This window comes from Coregonus clupeaformis, unplaced genomic scaffold (assembly GCF_020615455.1).
Source record: "Coregonus clupeaformis isolate EN_2021a unplaced genomic scaffold, ASM2061545v1 scaf1606, whole genome shotgun sequence".
In the NCBI taxonomy this organism is placed as follows: domain Eukaryota; kingdom Metazoa; phylum Chordata; class Actinopteri; order Salmoniformes; family Salmonidae; genus Coregonus; species Coregonus clupeaformis.
The window spans coordinates 6,568-34,246 of NW_025535060.1; the positions used below are offsets into that span (position 1 = coordinate 6,568).

The following is a 27,679-nucleotide window of genomic DNA, read 5'->3' on the forward strand; positions in this document are numbered from 1 at the left end:
ATCAGAATAAAAATAAATGGTGGTGTGACATAAAAGTTGCCATACATAAGTTATTTGAGTAAAAGTTGCTGTTTGATGTTAGAGCGTTGGCCTAGTTACCAAAAGGCTGCTAGTTCAAATCCCCAGGACGACACGGCGAAACATCTGTCGATGTGCCCTTTAGCAAGGCACTTAACCCTAATTGCTCCAGGGTCGCCGTTTATAATGGCAGATGCTGGCCGTGACCCCACTCTCTGAGGATGTCTCAGGGGGAGTTGGGATATCCCCCCCAAAAAACATATCCAATCCCCATATAATACACGTGTGAAATAGGACAAATATAAGTACCCACTTAATTACTATTATTAGAAAAGCAAACTTATGCAAGATAATTATATTCTTATGATGGGAGCCTACTTGGAAACTGAAATAGATTTGAAACACTCATTTGCATAATGCATCTGCTCTAAGAGTGTTTATAGCGCTGTGAGTTTAACACTTGATGACTGAGAGCTGTCCTTCATGACAACAGAACCCACAACAACCATGACTTTTATCACCATCTGGACACTTGCTTTCAAGGTGGCACTACTACTCCTCCTCCTCCTCCTCCTCCTCCTCCTCCTCCTCCTCCTCCTCCTCCTCCTGACAGGGAGACTAGCTGGAGGAGAGAGGCGGGTCAGCTACCACAACTCTATAGTAGGAGAGGAGAGGGGAGAAGAGGAGTGGAGAGGGTCACCAACTACTACTATTACTACTACTACTACTACTACTACAACAACAAAAACGACTACTACTACTACTACTACTACTACTACTACTACTACTACTACTACTATTACTACTATTACTACTACTACTACTACAACTACTGAGGAGAGGAGGAGAGGAGAAGAGAGGGGAGAAGAAGAGAGGAGAGGGTCGGCTACTACTATTACTACTACTACTACTATAACAAAAACAACAACAACTACTACTACTACTACTACTACTACAACAACAACTACTACTAGATATGTTTTAAGATCTCTTTTAAATATTTCCACATTTTCGGCCCCCTCGGGTTCTCTGGCAGGCTATACCTGAGGCTGGGGGCATAATAACTAAAGGCTGCCTCTCAATGTCTCTTCGTCCTAGGCTTTGGGATAGTTAAAAGGCCACTGCCAGAGGACCTGAGGGACCTACTGGGAACATAACTTAAAAGCATGTCTGACATGTATTGGGGTGCACAATCGTGGATTGATTTAAAAAACAATCTTAAAATTAATTCTAAAACTCACAGGCAGCCAGTGCAGAGATCTTTAAACCGCTGTAATGTGTGCTCTACGTCTGGTCTTGATCAGTACCCGTGCTGCAGCATTCTGTATGTTTTGCAGTTGACCAATGGCTTTCATGGGTAGACCAGACAGGAGAGCATCACAGCAGTCAAGCCTGCTTGTATTGAAAGCATTGATGAGTCTCTCTGTATCAGTCTGAGAGCGAAACGGCCGCATCTTGGCAATGTTCCTCAGGTGGTAAAAAGCTATTTTGGTCACATTCCTAATGTGTGATTCGAAATTTTATTCAGAATCTAAAATAACACCTAGGTTTTTTTTACCTGGTGTTTTATCTTTATTGCCCGTTAATTAAAATGTGTGACTAGATTCTCTCTCTGTTATTTGGCTCCAACAATAAGTACCTCCGTGTCACGCCCTGACATAGAGTTCGTTAGTTGGTTTGGTCAGGGTGTGAGTATCTATGTAATGTGTAATTCTATGTGGAGATCTAGTATGTTTAGATCTATATTGGCCGGGTGTGGTTCCCAATCAGAGGCAGCTGTCGATCGTTGTCTCTGATTGGGGATCATACTTAGGTAGCCTGGTTGCCTACCTTAGTTGTGGGATCTTGACTCGTGTTTGGCTTGTTGTGTGTAGCCACTGTTGAGCTTCGCATTACGTTGCTTTTATTGTTTTGTCTAGTGTTTATTCGTTCTAATAAACAGGTACGCATACCACGCTGCACCTTGGTCTGACCCGTCTCTCAATGAACGTAACAGAAGATCCCACCAAACAAGGACCAAGCAGTGTGCCCAGGAGAAGCAGAAATCATGGACTTGGGAGGAGATATTAAATGGTAAGGTTTCATGGACATGGGAAGAGATCCATGCTGGGATGGATCGCCTTCCTTGGGAGCAGACAGAGGCAGCAAGGGAGGAGAAATGGCGACTTAAAAAGACTTGGTCACGAAGAAAGCCTGAGAAGCAGCCCCAATAAATGTTTTGGGGGGGGCACAGGGGGTGGACGACGAGGCAGCAGGAGGCCGTGAAAGTGCTGACTGTAGAGGAGGAGGCCGCTATTTTAGAGGTCCTCCAAGACCTGCGGATCTGCAGTTTAAGAGAGGAGGCCACCACATTACGGGGGCTGATAGTGAGAATAGAGCAGGAGAGCTCCCTTCAAGAGGAGGCGCTGCAGGAGGCCCATAGGGAGAAGGAAGTAGTGGATGCAAGGAGAGAGGAGCTGGTCAGGCAAAAAAAGGAGTGTGTGTTCATTGAGGAACCAAGGTATGCGGATATACGCACTGTGTCACCAGTGTGCATTCACAGCCCAATGCGTCCTGTGCCAGTGCCCCGCACGTGTCGTGCGAATGTGGGCATCCAGCCAGGACGGGTTGTGCCAGCTGTACACTCCAGACCTCCAGTACGCCTCCACGGTCCAGTATATCCTGCTCCGGTTCTACTCACTGTGTCACCAGTGCGCCTCCCCAGCCTGGTACGCCCCGTACCTGCTCCCCGCACCAAATCAGTGGTGCGCGTATCCAGTCCAGTACGACCCGTGCCTGCTCCTCGCACCAAACCAGTGGTGCGTGTCGCCAGCCCGGTACGCCCCGTGCCTGCTCCTCGCACCAGACCAGTGGTGCGTGTTCCCAGTCCGGCACAGTCCGTACCTGCTCCCTGCACCAAACCAGTGGTGCGTGTATCCAGTCCGGCACAGCCCGTGCCTGCTCCTTGCACCAAACCAGTGGTGCGTGTCGCCAGCCCGGTACGCCCCGTGCCTGCTCCTCGCACAAGACCAGTGGTGCGTGTTCCCAGTCCGGCACAGCCTGTGCCTGCTCCTCGCACTAAACCAGTGGTGCACGTCTCCAGTCCGGCACGGCCCGTGCCTGCTCCTCGCAACAGACCAGTGGTGCGTGTTCCCAGCCCGGTGCGGCCCATGCCTGTTCCTCGCACCAGACCAGTGGTGCGTGTCCGCAGCCCGGTCAGCTTCTCCACTCCAGTGCCAGAGCAGTCCGCTCCACCGGGGCCCAGTCCAGCTCTGATCAGCTGCTCCAGTCCAGTGCCAGAGCAGTCCGCTCCACCAGGGTACAGTTCAGCTCCGGTCAGCGGATCCACTCCGGAGCCAGAGCAGTCCGCTCCACCGGTGCCTAGTCCAGCTCTGGTCAGCGGCTCCACTCCGGAGCCAGAGCAGTCCGCTCCACCGGGGTCCAGTTCAGCTCCGGTCAGCGGCTCCACTCCAGGCCCAGACGTCAGCCCCTCTCCAGGTTCGGGGCCTCCCACACCAGGGTCCAGACAGGGCTTGGTGCATCGTGGGAGGAAGGAGAGGGGAAGGATCGCGCCGAGGTCCAGACCAGACCAGGGGTGCAACGAGGAGGCAAAGAGAGAGAGGTCGTCACGCCCGGAGCCGGAGCCGCCTCCGAGGCTGAATGCCCACCCGGACCCTCCCCTAATGAGTCAGGTTGGTGCGGCCGGAGTAAGCACCTTTGGGGGGGGGGGGGTACTGTCAAGCCCTGACATAGAGTTCGCTAGTTGGTTTGGTCAGGGTGTGAGTATCTATGTAATGTGTCATTCTATGTGGAGATCTAGTATGTTTAGATCTATATTGGCCGGGTGTGGTTCCCAATCAGAGGCAGCTGTCGATTGTTGTCTCTGATTGGGGATCATACTTAGGTAGCCTGGTTACCTACCTTAGTTGTGGGATCTTGACTCGTGTTTGGCTTGTTGTGTGTAGCCACTGTTGAGCTTCACGTTACGTTGCTTTTGTTGTTTTGTCTAGTGTTTATTCATTCTAATAAACATGTACGCATACCACGCTGCACCTTGGTCTGACCCGTCTCTCAACGAACGTGACACTCCGTCTTGTCTTGATTTAGCTGGAGGAAGTTGTGAGCCATCCAAGTATTTAAATAACTAATACAGTCTCATAATTTATCCATGGAGTTGAAATCCTCTGGTGCCACAGAAATGTAAAGTTGTGCATCGCTGCACAGCAGTGAAAATCAATGCTGTGCTTTCTGATAACGGTTCCATATGGTAACAAATGTAAACTGAACAGTACCGAAACCAAAATCGAACCTTGTAGAATGCCACCTGTGATTTGTATTTTCTCTTAATTATGGTCACCAAGGGTTGCTAAAAACTCTCGACCGGTTAAATAGGCCCTCAACCAATTCAGAACTGGACCGGAGAGGCCAACCCACCTCTCCAGTCTGTCCAGAAGGACATCATGGTCAACAGTACAATAGGGACTGATAGTACTGAAGTACTAGTGTAATACAATAGGGACTGATAGTACTGAAGTACTAGTATAATACAATAGGGATGATAGTACTGAAGTACTAGTATAATACAATAGGGACTGATAGTATTGAAGTACTAGTAAAATACAATAGGGACTGATGGTAATAAAGCACTAGTATTATACAATAGAGTATAATACTAGTAAACGCCTTATTTACTATGCTAAAACACTTCAGTCTGGGACAATTGCAATATTAGGCTATATAACCTCATTCCAGTTTAATTTCATATGCTACATGGAAAAATTTATTAACAATTGAATGCTATTTCTACATGACATCTCTTTTTCAGAATTGAGAGGCCAGGTCACTGTAACTCAGACCCCTGCAGTGAAAGCTGTTCTACCAGGACAGACAGTCTCTCTGAACTGTAAAACCAGCAGTGATGTGTATTCTAATAACCATCTAGCCTGGTATCAACCGAAACCTGGAGGAGCTCCTAAACTCCTTATTTACTATGCTACAACACTTCAGTCTGGGACTCCATCTAGATTCAGTGGTAGTGGATCTCATAGTGACTTCACTCTGACCATCAGTGGAGTCCAGGCTGAAGATGCAGGAGATTACTACTGTCAGAGTGTCCACTATCCAAATAGTACATTTGTGTTCACACAGTGATACAGAGCTGTACAAAAACCTCCCTCAGTCAGACTGCACAGTGACTGTACTGCTACAGAAAGCAGATACTATCTGGTCTAAAAGCAGTAATAACTTTATGCTCCACTTGTAGATGTCTATAGTCATTATATCAGTCCCCATTCAGCACTTATGTCAGAAACCATTTCAGTTATTACATAGATATCATGTTTCTACATCACATCAGTCTGACTGTCCAGGAAGACTACTTACATGTAGGACACTTTACTGAAAAATAGTGGATGGGGAGAAGACCAGAACATTATTTGCATAGTGATGATTCTCTGCATAGACAGAACATGCTTCAGTGGTCTGGGAGTGTTTATAGCCCTGTGAGTTTAACACTTCATGACTGAGAGATGTCCTTCATGACAACAGAACCCACAACAACCATGACTTTTATCACCATCTTCATCTGGATATTTGCCCTCTGTCTCCAAGGTAATATATTTTACAGAAAACTACCCGGACAATTGCAATATTCGCTATATAACCTCATTACAGTTTAATTTCATATGCTATATGGAAAAAATGTATTAACAATTGAATGCTATTTCTACATGCCATCTCTGTTTCAGAATCCAGAGGCCAGGTCACTGTAACTCAGACCCCTGCAGTGAAAGCTGTTCTCCCAGGACAGACAGTCTCTCTGAACTGTAAAACCAGCAGTGATGTGAAAAACAATAACCTTCTAGCCTGGTATCATCAGAAACCTGGAGGAGCTCCTAAACTCCTTATTTACGATGCTACAACACTTCAGTCTGGGACTCCATCTAGATTCAGTGGAAGTGGATCTGGGAGTGACTTCACTCTGACCATCAGTGGAGTCCAGGCTGAAGATGCAGGAGATTACTACTGTCAGAGTGAACACTATCCCAACAGTGTCTGGGTGTTCACACAGTGATACAGAGCTGTACATAAACCTCCCTCAGTCAGACTGCACAGTGACTGTACTGCTACAGCTGGGACCTACTGCAGGTGCTGAGGGGAGGAGATGATCCAGTACAATGACACAGTGTGTAGTAGAGCTGAACAACAATAGAGTCAAACTAGAGCGATGTCTAGAAGACCTTAGATCATAACTGATCATTAAATGTTTCTCCTGGCCATCAACTACATGTTGACTCTGTTGAGTAACTCAAGGAAAACCAATCAACCAATCTGAAAAGAGATGATGTGCAATCATTATAACCCCTAAAGATGACCTGTGTTTAGAATAGCTAGAATTTAATTAACATGATTCAAACACATACAATATAGACCACAAACATTACCCATACATCCTCCCTCACACCACTGTAGTAGTTCAAGAGAGCAGCAGGTGAAGCAGGAGACTGGAGACGTCAGAGCTCTGGAGATCTCCCCTTTATTGCTGTCATTCAGCGGCATCACACGGTCCACACACAGACTGCAGTTACTGACCCTGACCACTGGAGGGAGACAGAAAACAGAGACTGCCTGGTCTAATAACACATAAATAACGATATGCTCCATTTGTAGATGCTTATAATCATTATATCAGTCCCCATTCATCACTTATATCAGTGATTACATAGCTATCATGTTTCTACATCACATCACACAAGATGTATTAATAAGTCCAATTTTCAGGAAGACTATTCAAGCAAAAGGCCTGATTGGTTGTGGTATATGGCCAATATACCATGGCTAAGGGCTCTACTTATGCACGACGCAACGCGGAGTAACGAGGCATAGCCCTTAACTGTGGTATATTGGCCATATATCACAAACCCCTGAGGAGCTTTATTGCTATTATAAACTGGTTACCAACGTATATAGAGCAATAAAAATAAATATTTTGTCATACCTGTGGTACACGTCTCAAATACCACGTCTGTCAACCAATTAGCATTAAAGGCTTGAACCACCCAGTTTATAATGACATATAAGACACTTTGCTTTGAGATGATAAAAAATGATTGTAAGCCACTTAAACAAACTAAGGTTCTGTCAAAGCTTAACCTCTCTCCTGCCACGCCTGTCTGGAACCTTCCAGAACCTTCCCAGCATTTGATTGAGCCCAGATGAGGCTCGTTAACCAATCAAGGCCATGATTGGCTGGACAATCAGCCTCAACCTTTAAAATGCTTCTGTTCACACAGATCCCTTCAACGCCCAGTTGTTTTGAACGAGTGTGGAGGAGGACGTGGGGTTGACATTCTGTCGGATGGGAAGATGGAGGACAAGAGAAAAAGGAAGAAAGGGAAACATATTCTGAATAAATATATAGTGAGGGATTATACTAGTCTTCTGGAAAATCTGGTGAAGGAGAAGATGATGGACTCGAAAAAAGGAGGGAATATGTTTAGAGTAAATATGCAATGGAGGATCGCACAGAACTTTTGGAAGAGCTTGAAGAAGCAATATATCAGTCCCCATTCAGCACTTATATCAGAAATGATATCAGTGATTACATAGGTATCATGTTTCTACATCACATCACACAACATTTACTAATAAAGTCTGACTGTCCTATAATAATATTTATATATAAGACACTTTGTATTGGCAGCACATGCTTCAGAGGTCTGGTAGTGTTTATATCCCTGTGAGTTTAACACTTCATGACTGAGAGCTGTCCTTCATGACAACAGAACCCACAACAACCATGACTTTTATCACCATCTTCATCTGGACACTTGCTTTCTGCTTTCAAGGTTAACAGTTTCAGAATTTGTTGTTGAACAATTAATTAATCTACAAAAAAGTATAATGTATATTAATGTAAATATTTTATTCATAACAACTGCTTAATATACGTGATATTCGTTTCATATAAATGTTTTATTCTATGTTTCAGAATCCAGAGGCCAGGTCACTGTGACTCAGATTCCTGCAGTGGAATCTGTTCTCCCAGGACAGACAGTCTCTCTGAACTGTAAAACCAGCAGAAATGTGTATTAAGCAGGTTACTCTGATGCCCGTCTAGCCTGGTATCAACAAACACCTGGAGGGACTCATAAACTCCTTGTTTACCATACTAAAACACTCCATCTAGATTCAGTGGCAGTTGAACGTATAGTGACTTCACTCTGACAATCAGTGGAGTCCAGGCTGAAGATGCAGGAGATTACTACTGTCAGAGTTTCCACCACCCCAACAGTGTCTGGGTGTTCACAGATACATAAACCTCCCTCAGTCAGACTGTACTGCTACAGCTGGGACCTACTGCAGGTGCTGAGGGGGATGACACTGTGACATGGAACACTGATCAGTAGAGGAGGTCAACTTTGAAAATGGTTAGAAAGTATCATTCAGATCATATGTTCTCCAACGTCCTCATCATCATCATCATCATCATGGTTGTAACTTGTTATATTGTCATGAACTGAAAATGTATATAAAAATGTATTAGAAGTTTTGGAACACATTACCAGTCCATTTGCAGAGTAAGATCTACTGAAGTAAAAAGAAAAGTAATGTTAATTCAGCATAGACAGGGCTGGGTGGTTCTGCTTGTCCCAGAATAGAGCAGCACTGTCACCAGATATTCACTCTGTCCCCAGGTGGTTGGAGGTAGAGAAGACCAGGGGAAATATAATGGAGAAGTGTAGACCACACATTGTTGAAAACCATTGCAAAAATATCTAATTTAATAAAATCATATTAGGAATAAACATCATAAATGTATATGTTATGGAAAGTAACTGTTTAGCACTGTGAGTTCTGAGAGCAGATCTTAGAGGTTTATTATCAAATATCACTAATTATTATCACTGGTATTGGTGCAACAGTATAACAGGATTATTCAGTTGTAGAAATGATTGCAGAGTATTTGTTTGATCAGATGCCCTTTTAATTATGTTTGAAGACATGAGAGTAGCTATATGCTACAATGCTGAAATTATAAAATAAGCTGATTGATATAAATTAGTATGAAATGTGCTGCCTATTCATGCGATAGTGATCACTGGAATTATGATTAAATCAGTTATTGGGTTATTTTCTAATCAAAACAAGCTTTATTTGAACTCAGAGGAAAGAAGACATGTACAACATAATCTCAAAATAGTTCATTAAGCACACAGCACTACTGATATTATTCACTATTATATTGTAACATTCAGATCTAAAACACTAATGTTTCCTTCACTAGCACCATGCGGGGATTCTCTAGAACCCTACAATGGCTTCTCCAGTTTCTAGACACTATATTGACGGCTGAATCACTGGTGTCGTTGTCGTGCAGGTGCTCACCTCTCCATCTTCCCAGCGTGCCTTGCTCAGGGTCAGGGTGCTACTGCGGCTGAAGTGGCCACCCTTCTCTTCTTCTGTGGTGGTCAGGACCCTATCCTTGACCTCCGCCCCGTCCATATCCCAGCTCACCATCTCCCCCTGGAGGGAGTAGACAATCAGCAGGCAGGCCAGTTTGGCCGAGTACCCAGAGAGTTACTCAGAGGACAGGAGGGAGCAGAGACACTGTGTGCCTGACAGAGGGAAGAGCTGGAGAAGAGGAGAGATGATAGAGGAGAGTCAGCTACTACTACTATTGTAGAATGGATTATATTAGGAGAGGAGAGGAGAGGAGAGGAGAGGAGAGGAGAGGAGAGGAGAGGAGAGGAGAGGAGAGGAGAGGAGAGGAGAGGAGAGGAGAGGAGAGGAGAGGAGAGGAGAGGAGAGGAGAGAATACACACAGGATAAACAACTAGCTACCGTACTGAGAACAACCGACAACAACAAAACACTTAATCTATAAAGATAAAGGCAAAAATAAACTCTGAAAACATTTCTAGACAAAACAATTAATCAGAAATATGTATGTTACATTCATGCTCTACAGTTTAGCACACCAATAGCAACAAAACACTAGGAGGGGGTTTCCTGGACACAGATGAAGCATTGTCCTAGACTAAAAGCTCTTTCAATGAAGATTATCCAATTGAGTTTGCTTTTCAGTCCAGGACTAAGCTTAATGTGTCTGGCAAACTGCCCCTAAGTCTACAAAGACATGCAGTAAACAGATACACTACATTACCTCATCAGGTATATGCTTAAACATTTACATTACATTTACATTTACATTTCTTAAACATTACAAAGCACAACTGATCATGACCTGGGGTTGTATATCCACAGCCTATTAAGGCTGAACGCATGTCATGTATGGTAAAATCAGCATCCAAAGAAGAGTCAACAGTATCCCTTTCTTATACACATTAACATGAGCATTTCAAATCTCACACCTACGTTGCTTTCATACTTCATCCAAAGTAACCCCACTATGTACACTAGCAAATGTCTTCCCCAACAAGTCAGCTTTTTCTTTATCATTTTTTGACCCACAACAAAACTGGAATTCGAGTGGACTTGCTTCTTCCAGTCATCTTCTTCAACATAGACCATACATCCCCCAGCTCAGTACCCCTGCCTATTGTAGAGCAGAACTGCCTCCATGCATTTCTATTGACAGACTTAATGACCCTACGTACTAAAGCTCTCTTTCTTTGTTCAAAGTTCATGGTACACGACATTGGGAAATTACCACTTCCAACAGTAGAATCATCCATTCCATTCACACATAGATGCAATAGAGTTAGAAGCCAGCGAGGTCCAGGCAGGATGTAACCCCTCTAACAACATAAACTCTTGTACCACATCCATCGTTAAGACATATGCTCTTGTTTCCATCATATCTTCCACAATAGTACCATCAGCATCAGTATGTGTGCTTCCCCATAAACTATTATGTGCATTAAAGTTGCGCACCATATCTCTCTAGAGCCCATTTCTCCTGATATTTCATCAAACATCACTACAGACAGTTGTAAAAATTGTGCAACTTAATATTACTACCTGTAATGTATATTTCCACCATCACACATTCATATTCAGATGGGACAGGTATATTACGATATACAAGACCTTCTCTTATGAACATAGTACAAATACCACCCTGTCCAGTTGATCTATCGGATCTGATTGAACAATAACCAGGAATAATCAAATCAAGATGTGGTCTAAGCCACATCAGGTTTAATCTCTAAATCAATTATATATTTCTTAAACGCCTGACCGTTAGTACAACACCTCGTTCCTGGCACGCCCTGCTATCTTCCAGCACCTTCCCAGTCTTTAATTGATTCCAGCTGAGGCTCATTTACCAATCAAGGCCATGATTGGCTGGACAATCAGCTCTCAAACTTTTTAAAGGTCAGCTGCTCACACATCGAGATGGTGGAAGAAGAAGTGTCGTTTGAAGCTGAAAAAGCGTTGAGTACAGTTAGTGAGAAAAATTTGTGGACAATAGTGAAGTCCAAGAATGGAACAGAAAGGGCTACAATTGTTGTGGAAAATGAGTCTGATGAATCGTTCCTTGTTGGAATACGTTTTTTGGATAAAGATGTTTATTTGGGAAACCCTTTTGAAGTCACGAGGATGGTGAAGTAGGCGTTGGGAAACGTGGATGCAGTCAAAGTAACCAGGAGTGGTATGGTGTTGATATCATAGTAACCAGGAGTGGTATGGTGTTGATATCACAGTAACCAGGAGTGGTAAGGTGTTGATATCACAGTAACCAGGAGTGGTATGGTGTTGATATCATAGTAACCAGGAGTGGTATGGTGTTGATATCATAGTAACCAGGAGTGGTATGGTGTTTATATGGTGTGTATCTAAAGAGCAAAAGGAATGTGCATTGTGGCTCGTGAAAATATCGACGCATGAAGTGAACAGCTTTGGTTTTCGGAGCAGGAAACCGGTAAATGGTGTTATTTCTGGCGTCCCGTTGGACATTGATAATCAATATCTTAGGCAAAAAATTCCAGGAGTAGTTAATGCATGTCACTTGAACCGTATGGAGAATGGGAAAAAGGAGCAAAGTTTATCTGTATTATTGATGTTTGATGAGTATTTACCACCCTATGTAAAGTTGGGATATAAGATACGCTGTAAGAGCATTCGTGCCAATCCCGAAGCAATGCAAAAAGTGTAAAACGTTTGGCCATGTGTCAAGTGTTTGCAGATGGAAGGAATATGTTATTGAAGAGTCTGTGAATGTAAAATGTTTCAACTGTGGCGGGGATCATATTTCCAAATACCCTGAGTGTTCTGTTAGGGTGAAAGAGGTTGAGGTGTCAAGGATCAGGGCTGTACAGCAAATCTCCTATGTGGAGGCGGTGAAGAGCGTTGAAGTTCTGAAGAAGATATGGTGGTGGATGCACCACAACCAGTTGCAAATGTTATACTTCAATTAAGTAATCTGGATACACTTATTGTGAAAAAGGTGTATTTTGTAGCATTTATAGCCACAGTTATTAATTGTACTGCATAAGTGTCTAAGAAGCTGGACATCATTATATCTGCAGCTGAGAAGACTTAACAGCAGAAGCACTGCAAGGACTACTGTCGCCAGGAAATGTCCCGCCATCACAGGATCCTTCTGAGCCTGTGTAGGGACTTGATTAAAATACATTTCGTTTTGATTTAGTTGAATTAACATTTCGTTACTGATAGTTTGTATGGATTTAAAAAAATATATTTATTTATATATTTTTTACCCCACATTTTTTTCCTTTTTGGATCCTTATTATCCATCTGTACAGTAGGTGGCGGAATACACATAATTGTTGCGAACACCATTATACCAAAGAAGAAGATCTCTTCAACTACAGTTTCTCTGTGGGACCATGAAAGTCTGTTTGCGTAGAGAGAACACTTTGCATTGCCAGCACATGCTTCAGAGGTCTGGGAGTGTTAATATCCCTGTGAGTTTAACACTTCATGACTGAGAGCTGTCCTTCATGACAACAGAACCCACAAAAACATGACTTTTATCACCATCCTCATCTGGACACTTGCCCTCTGCTTTGAGGAAAAATATTTTGAGCTCAGACATTACACACTTCTCCGTAACCATAGAATTAGGAATTAGAATGTGATGTCAGTAACTGTCAATGCCTATATTTAGTAATACCCATATTTTATGTCATCTAGTAAATGGTGGTTTATTCATTGTAAGAAAGTCCCCCTCCCTGAATCCACTATAGAGGTTACAGTAAAACCAGTCCTCTCCCTCACATCTGGCCCAGTCCAGGGTATTACAGGTAGTGAAACTGTTCAACTACTAGACTGATATCTGTGGGAGGGAAACTGAGATTTACATAGACAAGGCTGAGTGGTTCTGCTTGTCGCAGAATAGAGCAGCACTGTCACCAGATGTTCACTCTGTCCCCAGGGTGTTGGAGGTAGAGAAGACTGTCACTACACTATATAACAGCGTTTTCCTAACTCGGTCCTCGGGACCCCAAGAGGTGCACGTTTTGGTTTTTGCTCTAGCACTACACACCTTATTCAAATAATCAACTAATCATCAAGTTATGATAATTTGAATCAGCTGTGTAGTGTTAGGACAAAAAACTAAATGTGCACCCCTTGAGGACCGAGTATGGGAAACGCTGCTAAATCTTGAAGTAGTGCCACTTGTAATATTTGTAATTTTTTTTTGTTGCTTCAAATCAAAGCCTATAACACACGTGAGAGTCCAAGTGTTACGGTTCGGCACTGTTGGTCCGGTTCCCGCTTGTTTCCCTTTTCCTTTTTCCCCTGTGTGTGTGTGTTGTCTGTGTCTGTCTCCCCCTGCTGTGCAGCCCAGTCAGAGGATCTAGGTCAGGGGGCGTGGCCATTCTCTCTCATGCTCCGTTACTTCCAGCTGCGGCTCATTGTCATCAATCAACCAGCAGTTATCTACCCGGGCTGGACACCTCTCCAGCGCCAGTTCGTTCCTACACTACCTGTGGTAACTTGGCCCCGTACAGCAATCTCAGTCTAGTTGTTAATATCTCAGCATTATAGTTGTTTCTGCCACGTTTTGTAACCTGTCTCTCCTTCGACCAGATCCCGTCTGTTCCTTGCTGCCTGCCTACCTGCCATTCCCACGCCGCAACCTGCTCATCTGTTGTCTGATATCCTCGTCATCCAGCTCTCCGGACTACTGGCTCTCCCCCCACTCAGCTCCTACCCCGGTCTGAAGCTATTCCACCCTGAACTGTTTCTCTCTGCCAATTCACGCTGAATAAACGACATCCTAATTCACCCTCTGTTGTCCGTGTGTCCGTCTCTGCACCTGAGTCCCCCACCAAGCCTAATAGAACGAACTGGCCAAACATGGACTCAGCAGAGATGCCACATGAAACAACGGGTGATGAGCGCATAACGCGCCTCCATTCACAGGGAATGTTATTGGGACAACACGACCAACTCATCCGGACTCTTGTGGATAACAACCAGCAGTTGTTGGATCAAGTATCTCATCTCACCTCTCAGGTAGCTAACCTGGTAACACTCACTACCCTTCCTCCCTCTGCTTCTCCTCCGCCTGTTCCTCCTACAGTGGCTCCAGGCTCGGCTTCCGCTCCTGCCCTTCGGGAACCCCCCTACAACCTCACCCGAACCTTTCACCGGGGACCTGAACAAATGCCGGGTTTCCTGCTTCAGTGCCGCTTGGTGTTCCAACAGAAGCCCCTGTCTTTTCCCACGGAATCCTCAAAGGTACATTACGCACTGGGGTTAATGAGGGGCAAAGCTTGATTTGGGCAGAAGCGGCTTGTTCTACTCAGCAGATTGCCAGCCTGTCGTTGACGATTTTTCCTCTCAATTGAAAGTTGTGTTTGATCACCCGACCATGCCGGGACCGCCACAAAGAGACTATTGAAGCTACGACAGGGCACGGGTAGCGTGGGCTGAATACGCCATTGATTTTTGGACCTTGGCAGCCGATTCCAAGTGGAATGACGAAGCTCTTCAGGGAGCGTTTGTTAACGGTCCCAAGTGACACGATTAAGAATGAACTAGCTGTTCGTGATGAGCCTGCTAACCTTCATGTTCGTTTCCCTTGCTACACTGAATAGACAACAGGCTACGGGAGAGGAGACAGGAGAGGGGCGGTCGGGTCCACACCGCAGGCGGGGCCCCCTCGCTTTCTGCAGCCCGAGCTACACCACCACTCGGACACCGCCCCACACACCGCAGCGGGATCCCTCCACGGAACTAGACGAGCCCATGCAGCTGGGCCGTGCTCATCTGTCCCCCTGCCGAAAAGGAACGGCGCATGCGGGCTGGTGAGTGCATGTACTGTGGGGACCGCACTCATTTCCTGGTTAACTGTCCGGTTCGCCCAAAAGACCAAGCTCGGAGGTAAAAGTGGGCATACTTGCGAGTGCTACACCTGACTCAATGCCCACAGCACCCCGTCTAGTTATCCCAGCTACAGTCCAGTTCAGGAATCTATCTCTCCCACTAGCTGCTCTCATCGACTCTGGTGCTGAGGATAGTTTCCTTGACGTTAACCTGGTCACTCAGGCTGAGATCCCTGTTAAGCCCCTGCCTAAGCCTATAACAGTAACCGCTATTGACGGCCATCAGTTTGCCAACATCACCCATCAAACTGTCCCCGTTTCTCTCATGCTGTCCGGCAATCACAAAGAAACCATCCAGTTTAAAGTAGTCTCCTCCTCGGCCTCCCCCTTATCCTCGGTTTCCTTGGCTTAGCATTCACAACCCCCATATTGACTGGCTAAAACCACAAAATACACAGTTGGAGCACTCACTGCCATTCTGTTTGCCTTGGGTCGGCTATTCCGCCTCGGTAGGTTCCCCTGCTTCCCCTGTCAAAACCCCAGACCTCTCTTCAGTCCCTGAGGAGTACCTGGACCTGGCCGAGGTATTCAGTAAGTCCAAGGCACTTTCATTACCACCTCATAGGCCATGCGATTATGCTATTGAGTTTCTGCCTGAGCCCTTTGCCGTCCAGTCGGCTTTTCAATCTGTCCCGTCCTGAGAGAGAGAAGCTATGGAAACCTACATAGGCGACTCCTAGCCTCTGGCATCATTCGTCCCTCATCTTCCGCTGTTGGTGCTGGGTTCTTTTTTGTAGAGAAGAAGGACAAAACATTACGCCCCTGCATTGACTACAGAGGACTTAATAACATCACAGTCAGGAAATACGTACCCCCTGCCTCTCATCAACTCAGCATTTGAACCCCCTTCATGGTGCTGCACCGTGTTTACCAAACTCGACCTACGTAACGCTTACCACCTCGTTAGGATCAGGCCGGGAGACGAATGGAAGACTGGGTTCAATACCCCTCTCGGACACTTTGAATACCTAGTCATGCCATTCGGTCTCACTAACGCCCCAGCAGTGTTTCAGGCCATGGTTAACGATGTGTTGAGGGATTTTCTACACCGTTTGTGTTTGTCTATTTGGATGACATTCTAATATTCTCTAAGTCACAGGATGAACACGTCTCCCACGTCCGTCTGGTTCTCCAATGCCTCATGGAAAATAAACTGTATGTGAAAGCAGAAAAATGTGAGTTCCACCGGCAGTCCGTCCCCTTTTTGGGCTTTATTATCGAGCGGGGACAAGTGTCACCAGACCCTGACAAGATCAGAGCGGTTGTGGAGTGGCCCACACCCACGTCTCGGAAGCAGCTACAACACTTCTGGGCTTCGCCAACTTCTACCGCCCGCTTCATCAGGGGTTTCAGCCGAGTGGTTGCCCCCTGACCAAGCTCACCTCCCCTAAGGTGCCATTCCTGTGGACGCCTGAGGCCGAGTCAGCTGTGAGTACATTGAAGGAACTGTTCACCACCTCACCTGTTCTTATTCATCCAGACACTAGTTTGCAGTTTATTGTGGAAGTGGACGCCTCTGATTCGGGGGTGGGGGCAGTCCTGTCACAACGTTCCCTCACGGACCAGAAGCTCCATCCTGTGGCCTTTTTCTCCAGGGGGAGATTGACCCCTGCTGAGAAGAACTACGACGTGGGTAATCGGGAGTTGCTTGCTGTCAAGTTGGCGTTGGAGGAGTGGAGGCACTGGCTAGACGGAGCAGAGCAACCTTCATAGTCTGGACAGACCACAAGAACCTGGCTTACATCCAGTCATCCAAGAGGCTGAACTCCCGTCAGGCCAGATGGGCTCTGTTCTTCAGCAGGTTCAAGTTTATTTTAACATATCGTCCTGGCACACGAATGTCAAGCCTGATGCTCTCTCTCGCCAGTTTACAGACAATGAAGACTTCAGCAATCCTGAACCTGTTCTGCCCGCTTCCTGTTTGGTGGCGGCTGTTCACTGGGAAATCGAGTCCCTCGTCCGATCGGCACAAGAGTTGGAACCTGACCGGCCGATGGCCCCCCGACCTTCTCTATGTTCCCGCAGCCGTGCGGCCGCAAGTGCTCAACTGGATCCACACCTCACGATTCTCCTGCCACCCTGGTATGAACCGTACACTGTCGCCACTTAAGAGGCACTTTTGGTGGCCATCCGCCGAGGCTGACGTCCGGGGAGTACGTGGCGGCCTGTTCCATCTGTGCCCAAAATAAGGCTTCCCACAGGGCTCCTTCGGGCCTGCTGCGGCCTCTCCCAGTCCCGAGTCGTCCTTGGTCTCACGTGGCCTTGGACTTCGTCACTGGACTTCCTATGTCTGAGGGTAATGGCACCATACTCACCATCGTGGACAGATTCTCTAAATCTGCCCATTTTGTTGCATTACCAAAATTACCGTCTGCCAGTGAGACAGCCGACCTCTTTGTCCTACATGTATTCCGTCCCCATGGAATACCTGTGGACATAGTGTCCGATAGAGGTCCACAGTTCATTTCTAGGGTATGGAAGGAGTTTTGTTCGGCTCTGGGTGCCTCTGTCAGTCTCTCATCAGGTTTCCATCCCCAGTCCAATGGCCAGACTGAGAGGGACCAATCAGGACCTGGAGGCTGCTCTACGCTGTGTGACATCCCAGAACCCGTCCACCTGGGCCAAACATCTCCCGTGGGTCGAATATGCCCACAATTCCCTCACCTCATCTGCCACCGGCCTCTCACCTTTGAGGCGGCTTTGGGGTACCAACCGCCATTGTTCCCGCCTCAAGAAAAGGAGTTAGTCCCGTCAGTTCAGGATAACCTTCTGTCGCTGCCGCAAGGTGTGGGTGGACACCCGTGAGGCCCCTTCTACGGACAGCAGAGCGTAACAAGAGGGTGGCGGACAGGCACAGGGTAGTCGCTCCCCAGTTCCAGCCTGGTCAGCGAGTCTGGCTCTCCTCCAGCAACATCCCCTCGCACTGACTCCCGTAAGCTGTCGCCCGGTATTTGGGTCCTTTCGAGATCGACTCCATCATCAACCCTTCGGCTGTTCGGTTGAAGCTTCCCAGGCCATGAGAGTCCATCCTACATTTCACGTGTCCCAGCTGAAGCTGGTCTCCTCCAGCCCTTGTGTCCGCCTGTGGATCCCCTCCGCCACCGCGTATTGCTGCGACCATCCAGCCTACACGGTGCGGAGACTGCTGGACGTCCGGAGGCGTGGTAGAGGGCTTCAGTACCTGGTGGACTGGGAGGGATACGGTCCTCGAGGAGAGGTCCTGGATTCTCCGACGATTTATACTGGATCCGCAGCTGGTGGCTGACTTCCATAGGGACCACCCTGACAAGCCGGGTGGAGTCGCGGGTGGCGCCCGTTGAGGGGGGTACTGTTGCGGTTCGGCACTGTTGGTCCGGTTCCCGCTTGTTTCCCTTTTCCTTTTCCCCTGTGTGTGTGTGTTGTCTGTGTCTGTCTCCCCTGCTGTGCAGCCCAGTCAGAGGATCTAGGTCAGGGGGCGTGGCCATTCTCTCTCATGCTCTACATTCCAGCTGCGGCTCATTGTCATCAATCAACCAGCAGTTATCTACCCGGGCTGGACACCTCTCCAGCGCCAGTTGCTCCTACACTACCTGTGGTAACTTGGCCCGTGCACAGCAATCTCAGTCTAGTTGTTAATATCTCAGCATTATAGTTGTTTCTGCCACGTTTTGTAACCTGTCTCTCCTTCGACCAGATCCCGTCTGTTCCTGCTGCCTGCCTACCTGCCATTCCCACGCCGCAACCTGCTCATCTGTTGTCTGATATCCTCGTCATCCAGCTCTCCGGACTACTGGCTCTCCCCCCCACTCAGCTCCTACCCCGGTCTGAAGCTATTCCACCCTGAACTGTTTCTCTCTGCCAATTCACGCTGAATAAACGACATCCTAATTCACCCTCTGTTGTCCGTGTGTCCGTCTCTGCACCTGAGTCCCCCACCAAGCCTAATACCAAGATATCGGTTGACTGTTTGATAGTTATTTTATTACTGTGAAGTTTGTCAAGTCAAACAGGTCTGACACAGACTCAGTATCCTGATGAATGAAGACAGTCAACTACTACCATGGCAGAACCTCTTCTATTATATCATAATATATTGTGATAGTATTAAATACTGGTCCATTATGATGTTAGAGTTTGTTTTAGACTTGAGAGTTTTTAAAGACACCATTAATCAGCCTTACTGAATACATATTTTTCCAATATATAACAAATATACAGTATCTATGATCCAGTTTATTAATAGAAACAATACAAAAATATGCATTTCAAAAAGAAATATTTTTTTAATCCATTATCACAAAATCGAAGCATCAAAGCAAACATGATAGTGAATAAAAGCAGATCACATCAAATCTAAAATGAACAAAATCTCAATCTACAGAATGGATTGACACATGAACTCAAGCCAAGCCCCCTGTTAGTCCACACCAGGGTGATCACTAAATCAGAGAATTACTGATTTTAGAACAAAGCTAGTCAAAGCAGAGGAACCAGCATCCTCTCTCCACAGGCCTGTGTGACTGAGGGGTCCTACCCAGAACAGTCAGCCCTCCTCAGGGTCTTGGTGACTGGAGTCTGGGATTTCTGCTGGGCTTCACAGGTCACCTCTCCTGCCTTGGTCCACTCCTGGGCAGTGAGAGTCAGTGTGCTGCTCCAGCTGTACAGGCCGTCCTTCTCCTGGACCCTGGGACTGGCCTCCTGCTTCTTGCTGGTCCCGTCCACTTTCCAGCTCATGGTCCAGTCTGAGGGGAAGCCCTTGTTGGCCAGACACGTCAGTGTGGCTGTTGACTTACTGGACAGCTCCTCACTAGAGTGGGGAAGGACGGGTTGGGGAACTGTTAACTGGAACAAACAGAACACATCAACTACATCAAAACAAAGTACTTTAGATTAGATTGCTAAAAGACGTGAAGAAAACACAAACATTAGTGTGATAGGAAAGCAGATTACAAGTATAAAGTATGCAAGCAGAAAGTATTTATGTATGACGTGTTTAACTTTAGCATTACTTTGTCATACATATATATTTCTAGGATCGTTTCTCATCAGAATACTCATATTTGTAGTATTTTGCAGAATCCAAGAGGTTGGATACAAACATAACAGAGACCCTTTGTGGCTATCATGAACACAATGCACTGATGACTACAATAACACATATTATAGTTATCATACCAGAATAAGAGTTATATAGTCTGCAATCATACAAATAAAACATACAAAAAAATGCCCGCAATTTAACATTTTGATTAAATAAACTGTTGAAAGAAGGCTCTTTCAAAATCAATATATAACAATATTTTTGGAAAGTAAATTATCTCAAATCTAAATGTTTTAATAGAGATTAAAGAGTTTAAGAAAATAAATGGAATCAGACAAACATCAAGAAACTTACTTCCAACATCTAGTCTGGTGCCGCTACCAAAAGTCCACCACAGTGATACAATCCCTATTACTGCTGGTATAAAAACCTCCTGACCATTGGGCAAGCTGAATACTTAATTTTTTTAGACTGTGGTTTAAATCATGAGCACATAGGAATGCTGGCCAAATATAATTTGTTTCTTTTTTTTTTTAAATTTGTATCTTTTTATTTTTGTTTAGCAGACGCTCTTATCCAGAGCGACTTACATTTTTATTAATTTTTTTCATACTGTCCTCCCGTGGGAATCGAACCCACAACCCATGCTTTACTAACTGAGCTACATCCCTTCCAGCCATTCCCTCCCCCACCCTGGGCCAATTGTGCGCTGCCCCATGGGTCTCCCGGTCACGGCCGGATACGACAGAGCCTGGATTCGAATCAGGATCTCTAGTGGCACAGCTAGCACTGCAATGCAGTGCCTTAGACCACTGTGCCACTAATGTTATATTCTTCATTTGAAATCGTTTTTTGATTAAATGAAAAACATTATAGTTTTATTGTAAAATAGAAAGGTATAAAACAAACCCCAAAATGTTAGAGAAATGATTTGAGAAACTTTCATAAGAGTCCAAGCATGAGTGAAGTGACAGTTAGAGCTATATTCAATCTGTATCGCTGAAGCCTTTACATTTCAATTGGGCTTTAGCGCTGAACTTCAGCAATACAGATTGAATAGAGCCCTTCATCTGAAATAAAAGCTGAATCGTTGAAGTATTACAGATTGCCGGATAGAAATGTCAAGATAATTTTTGAGTGAGCTGACATATTACATTTACTTCACTTAGCAGATGCTCTTATCCAGAGGGACTTACAGGAGCAATAAGGGCCTTACTAAAGGGCACATCAACAGATTTTTCACCTAGTCGGCTCAGGGATTCGAACTAGCGACCTCTTAACCGCTAGGCTACCTGCCACCCCATATGCAGCGTTTACCGTGAATGCAGTCTCCGCTAACACAGGAACATTACCTTTAAATTCCAATCACACTTAACGCTGAACTTCAGCAATACGGATTGAATAGACCCCTTCATCTTGATGCTTGTCATTTGCTTTCAAGTTGAAGTTGCTGTTGAATTCTAAAGCATACTATGTTCTAGAAAACTGATCTTAAATTGAATCTGATCTTGACAATGTGTTATTATTTTCTCAGTATCCCGAGGGCAGATCACTGTGACTCAGACTCCTGCAGTGAAAGCTCACATACTGCAGTTACTCTCCAGTGCTGTAAAACCAGCAGTAATCCATTAAAGGCTCTGTGCAGTCAAAATTCAGTTTTTCTTGTGTTTTATATAATATTGTACAACAGCTGATGAAACTAACACTGTAAAAGTGTGAAAAAAATGGATCAGTGTTATTTCATGATTGTTCCTAGTTGAAAATATGATGTACTGTACATAGGACCTTCTAATTAGCAGGTTTGCATTTGTGGGAGGATCGGCTTTCCATGGTAACATTACCATGTAGCAAATTAGTTAATAGACCAATAACAAAGAGAGTTCCAAATCTCTCTGCCAATAACAGCTAGTTTTCCGTTTTCCCCTCCCCACTCAGACCACTCTCAGACAGTCTTAGCTGCAGGTGCTGAGGGGGAGGACTAGACCGGTGATAGTGTTGAGGACTAGACCAGCGATAGTGTTAGGGACTAGACCAGTGATAGTGTTGTGGACTAGATCAGTGATAGTACTGAGGACTAGACCAGTGATAGTGTTGAGTACTAGACCAGTGATAGTGTTGAGGACTAGACGAGTGATAGTGTTCAGGAGTAGACCAGTGATAGTACTGAGGACTAGACCAGTGATAGTGTTGAGGACTAGACCAGTGATAGTGTTCAGGACTAGACAAGTGATAGTACTGAGGACTAGACCAGTGAGAGTTTTGAGGACTAGACCAGTGATAGTGTTCAGGACTAGACCAGTGATAGTGTTAGTGACTAGACCAACGCCAGGGTTGTGGGTTTGATTGCCACGGGGGCCAGTATGAAAAAATAATAATGTATGCACTCACTAACTGTAAGTCGCTCTGGATAAGAGCGTCTGCTAAATGACTAAAAATGTACATGTAAAATGTAGACCAGTGATAGTGTTAGGGACTAGACCAGTGATAGTGTTGAGGACTAGACCAGTGATAGTGTTCAGGACTAGACCAGTGATAGTGTTGAGGACTAGACCAGTGATAGTACTGAGGACTAGACCAGTGATAGTGTTCAGGACTAGACCAGTGATAGTGTTAGGGACTAGACCAGTGATAGTACTAAGGACTAGACCAGTGATAGTGTTCAGGACTAGACCAGTGATAGTGTTGATGACTAGAACAGTGATAGTGTTCAGGACTAGACCAGTGATAGTGTTGATGACTAGAACAGTGATAGTGTTCAGGACTAGACCAGTGATAGTGTTGATGACTAGAACAGTGATAGTGTTAGTGACTAGACCAGTGATAGTGTTCAGGACTAGACCAGTGATAGTGTTGAGGAGTAGACCAGTGATAGTGTTCAGGACTAGACCAGCGATAGTGTTGATGACTAGATTAGTGATAGTGTTCAGGACTAGACCAGTGATAGTGTTAGTGACTAGACCAGTGATAGTGTTCAGGACTAGACCAGTGATAGTGTTGAGGAGTAGACCAGTGATAGTGTTCAGGACTAGACCAGTGATAGTGTTGAGGACTAGACCAGTGATATTGTTCAGGACTAGACCAGTGATAGTGTTAGGGACTAGACCAGTGATAGTGTTCAGGACTAGACCAGTGATAGTGTTAGGGACTAGAACAGTGATAGTGTTGAAGACTACAGTCTAGAGTATCATAGGCTCCCTTTATTATTTGACCGACCAACACCTCAAAATGATAACAGTCACACAATGGATGATATACACTGAGTGCACAAAACATTAGGAACATTCCATGACAGACTGACAAGGTGAATCCAGGTGAAATGTGTGATCGCTTATTGATGTCACTTGATAAATCCACTTCAATCAGTGTAGATGAAGGGGAGGAGACAGGTTATAGAATGGTTTTTAAGCCTTGAGACAATTAAGACATGGATTGTGTATGTGTGCCATTCAGAGAGTGAATGGGCAAGACAAAATATTGAAGTGCCTTTTAACGGGGTATGGTAGTAGGTGCCAGGCGCACCGGTTTGTGTGTCAAGAACTGCAACGCTGCTGGGTTTTTCACAGTCAACAGTTTCCCATGTGTATCAAGAATGGTCTGACATGAATTGTGCAGAGCAACAGACGGGCTACAGTTAGTCAACTGACAGACTAGTACAACATTTGTGACCAAAGTCCATAAAATAATGCACAACTCATCGTACCTTGACACGAATGGGGTATGGCAGCCGACATCCTTACAAAGTTACACTTCTTTCAGCAAAAAAACAAGAAACTGAGTTTGCAGTGGGCTATGGAACGGAAATACTGGACACTGGAGAATTTGAAAAATATTGCTTGATCTGATGAATCCCTGTTCCTGCTGTTTTACGCTGATGGGAGGACTAGGGTATGGACAAAACCACATGAGTACATGCATCCAAAATGCTGTGTGTCAACGTTGGTGGTGTGATGGTGTGGGGTGTGTTTTTCATAGCACACATTGGGCCCTTGATAAAAGTGGAGCAACGTTTAAATTGCCAATCAGGTGCATCCCTTCATGGCAGAAGTGTATCTATCTGCAAATTGATTTTTTCATCAGTATAATGCCCCATGCCACAAGGCTAGGATTATCCAGGAATAGTTCCACGAACATGACAGTGAATTCAGCTTACCGCAGTGGCCTGCCCAGTCACCAGATCTCAATAAAATTAGCATCTGTGGGATGAGATGGAACGAGCAATTCAGAGTAGAGATCCACTACCAGCCAACTTGACACAACTGTGGGAAGCATTGGAGTCAACATGGGCCAGCATCCCTGTGGAAGGAACACTTTCGACACCTTATAGAGTCCATGACCTGACAAATTGAGTCTGCTCTGAGGGCAAAAGTGGGTGGAACTCAATATTAGGAAGGCGTTCCTAATGTCTTGGACACTCAGTGTGTATCCCATATATTACCAAATGAGGCATACGCTATCTGCCTTGCTCCATGAGGCTAATTTGCATAGAGAGAACACTTTGCATTGGCAGCACGTGCTTCAGTGGTCTGGGAGTGTTTATATCCCTGTGAGTTGAACACTTCATGACTGAGAGCTGTCCTTCATGACAACAGACTCTACAACAACCATGACTTTTATCACCATCTTTATCTGGATATTTGCCCTCTGGATTCAAGGTAAAATATTTGACTGTGACAGCAATGGACAGTGGTTGGCCTGGTACCAACAGAAACCTGGAGGAGCTCCTAAACTCCTAATTTACTTGGCTAAAACCATTCAGTCTGGGACTCCATCTAGATTCAGTTGCAGTGGATCTGGGAGTGACTTCACTCTGACCATCAGTGGAGTCCAAACGAAGTTAGTCTATTCCTAGAAAAAATTGAACCGCTGTAGTTTACAACAATTATAGTTTCTGAGGTGGAAGTTGGGAGAGTTATATTTGGGTGTTTCAGTGAAACGTAAGTGAGGGAGGCCCCGCTCTCTCGCTTTCCCAGATGTTTAGTTCATTTCATTCCGATCTCCTTTGCATTATTGTAGCAAATTTTCTGTAGCCTGTCAACTATGCGTCTGTCTATCCCTGTTCTCTCCTCTCCGCACAGGCTATACAAACGCCTCACACCGCGTGGCTGCTACCACTCTAACCTGGTGGTCCCTGCACGCACAACCCACGTGGAGTTCCAGGTCTCCGGCAGCCTCTGGAACTGCCGTTCTGCGGCCAACAAGGCAGAGTTCATCTCAGCCTATGCTACCCTCCAGTCCCTCGACTTCTTGGCGCTGATGGAAACATGGATTACCACTGAAAACATTGCTACTCCTACTGCTCTCTCCTTGTCTGACCATGTGTTCTCGCATACCCCGAGAGCATCTGGTCAGCGGGGTGGTGGCACAGGAATCCTCATCACTCCCAAGTGGACATTCTCTCTTTTTCCCCTGACCCATCTGTCTACCTCCTCATTTGAATTCCATGCTGTCACAGCCACTAGCCCATTCAAGCTTCACATCCTTATCATTTATCGCCCTCCAGGTTCCCTTGGAGAGTTCATCAATGAGCTTGACGCCTTGATAAGTTCCTTTCCTGAGGATGGATCACCCCTCACAGTTCTGGGTGACTTTAACCTCCCTACATCTACCTTTGACTCATTTCTCTCTGCCTCCTTCATTCCACTCCTCTCCTCTTTTGACCTCACCCTCTCACCATCCGCCCCTACTCACAAGGCAGGCAATACGCTTGACCTCATCTTTACTAGATGCTGTTCTTCTACTAATCTCACTGCAACTCCCCTCCATGTCTCCGACCACTACTTTGTAGCCTTTTCTCTCTCGCTCTCCTCCAACACTACTCATCCCCCCCGAAAAAAAATAACAAATAAAAAAAATAAACACTACTCACTCTGCCCCTACTCAGATGGTAATGCGCCGTCACAACCTTCACTCTCTCTCTCTCCCGCTACTCTCTCCTCTTCCATCCTCTTCCATCCTACCATCATTTTCTTCCCTCTGCTCAATCCTTCTCCCTCCAATCTCCTGATTCTGCCTCCTCAACCCTCCTCTCCTCCCTTTCTGCATCCTTTGACTCTCTATGTCCCCTATCCTCCCGGCTGGCTCGGTCCTCCCCTCCTGCTCCGTGGCTTGACGACTCATTGCGAGCTCACAGAACAGGGCTCCGGGCAGCCGAGCGGAAATGGAGGAAAACTAGACTCCCTGTGGACCTGGTATCTTTTCACTCCCTCCTCTCTACATTTTCTTCCTCTGTTTCTGCTGCTAAAGCCACTTTCTACCACTCTAAATTCCAAGCATCTGCCTCTAACCCTAGGAAGCTCTTTGCCACCTTCTCCTCCCTGCTGAAACCTCCTCCCCATCCCCCCCATCCTCCCTCTCTGTGGATGACTTCGTCAACCATTTTGAAAAGAAGGTTGACGACATCTGATCCTCGTTTGTTAAGTCAAATGACACTGCTGGTCCTGCTCACACTGCCCTACCCTATGCTTTGACTTCTTTCTCCCATCTCTCTCCAGATGAAATCTTGCGACTTGTGACGGCCGGCTGCCCAACAACCTGCCCGCTTGACCCTATCCCCTCCTCTCTTCTCCAGACCATTTCCGGAGACCTTTTCCCTTACCTCACCTCGCTCATCAACTCATCCTTGACCGCTGGCTATGTCCCTTCCGTCTTCAAGAGAGTGAGAGTTGCACCCCTTCTCAGAAAACTAGCATTCCGATGTCAACAACTACAGACCAGTATCCCTTCTTTCTTTTCTCTCCAAAACTCTTGAGCGTGCCGTCTTTAGCCAACTCTCTTGCTATCGCTCTCAGAATGACCTTCTTGATCCAAACCAGTCAGGTTTCAAGACTGGTCATTCAACTGAGACTGCTCTTCTCTGTATCAAGGAGGCTCTCCGCATTGCTAAAGCTAACTCTCTCTCCTCTGCTCTTGTCCTTCTAGACCTGTCTGCTGCCTTTGATACTGTGAACCATCAGATCCTCCTCTCCACCCTCTCCGAGTTGGGCATCTCCGGCGCGGCTCACTCTTGGATTGCGTCCTACCTGACAAATCGCTCCTACCAAGTGGCGTGGCGAGAATCTGTCTCCGCACCACATGCTCTCACCACTGGTGTCCCCCAGGGCTCAGTTCTAGGCCCTCTCCTATTCTCGCTAATCACCAAGTCACTTGGCTCTGTCATATCCTCACATGGCCTCTCCTATCATTGCTACGCAGACGACACACAACTAATCTTCTCCTTTCCCCCTTCTGATAACCAGGTGGCAAATCGCATCTCTGCATGTCTGGCAGACATATCAGTGTGGATGACGGATAACCACCTCAAGCTGAACCTCGGCAAGACTGAGCTGCTCTTCCTCCCGGG

At 45.9% G+C, this 27,679-nt stretch overlaps 2 gene segments (V, D, J or C); one reads left to right on the forward strand and one right to left on the reverse strand.

Annotated features, from left to right (window-relative positions):
- The first annotated feature begins 5,524 nt into the window (after positions 1-5,524).
- Positions 5,525-6,098, forward strand: LOC121580052. The segment is given in 2 exon segments: positions 5,525-5,607; positions 5,745-6,098. Coding segments are annotated over 2 exon segments (408 nt in total).
- A 13,712-nt stretch (positions 6,099-19,810) lies between these two features.
- Positions 19,811-20,703, reverse strand: LOC121580037. The segment is given in 2 exon segments: positions 19,811-20,141; positions 20,695-20,703. Coding segments are annotated over 2 exon segments (321 nt in total).
- Between the last annotated feature and the right edge of the window lie 6,976 nt (positions 20,704-27,679).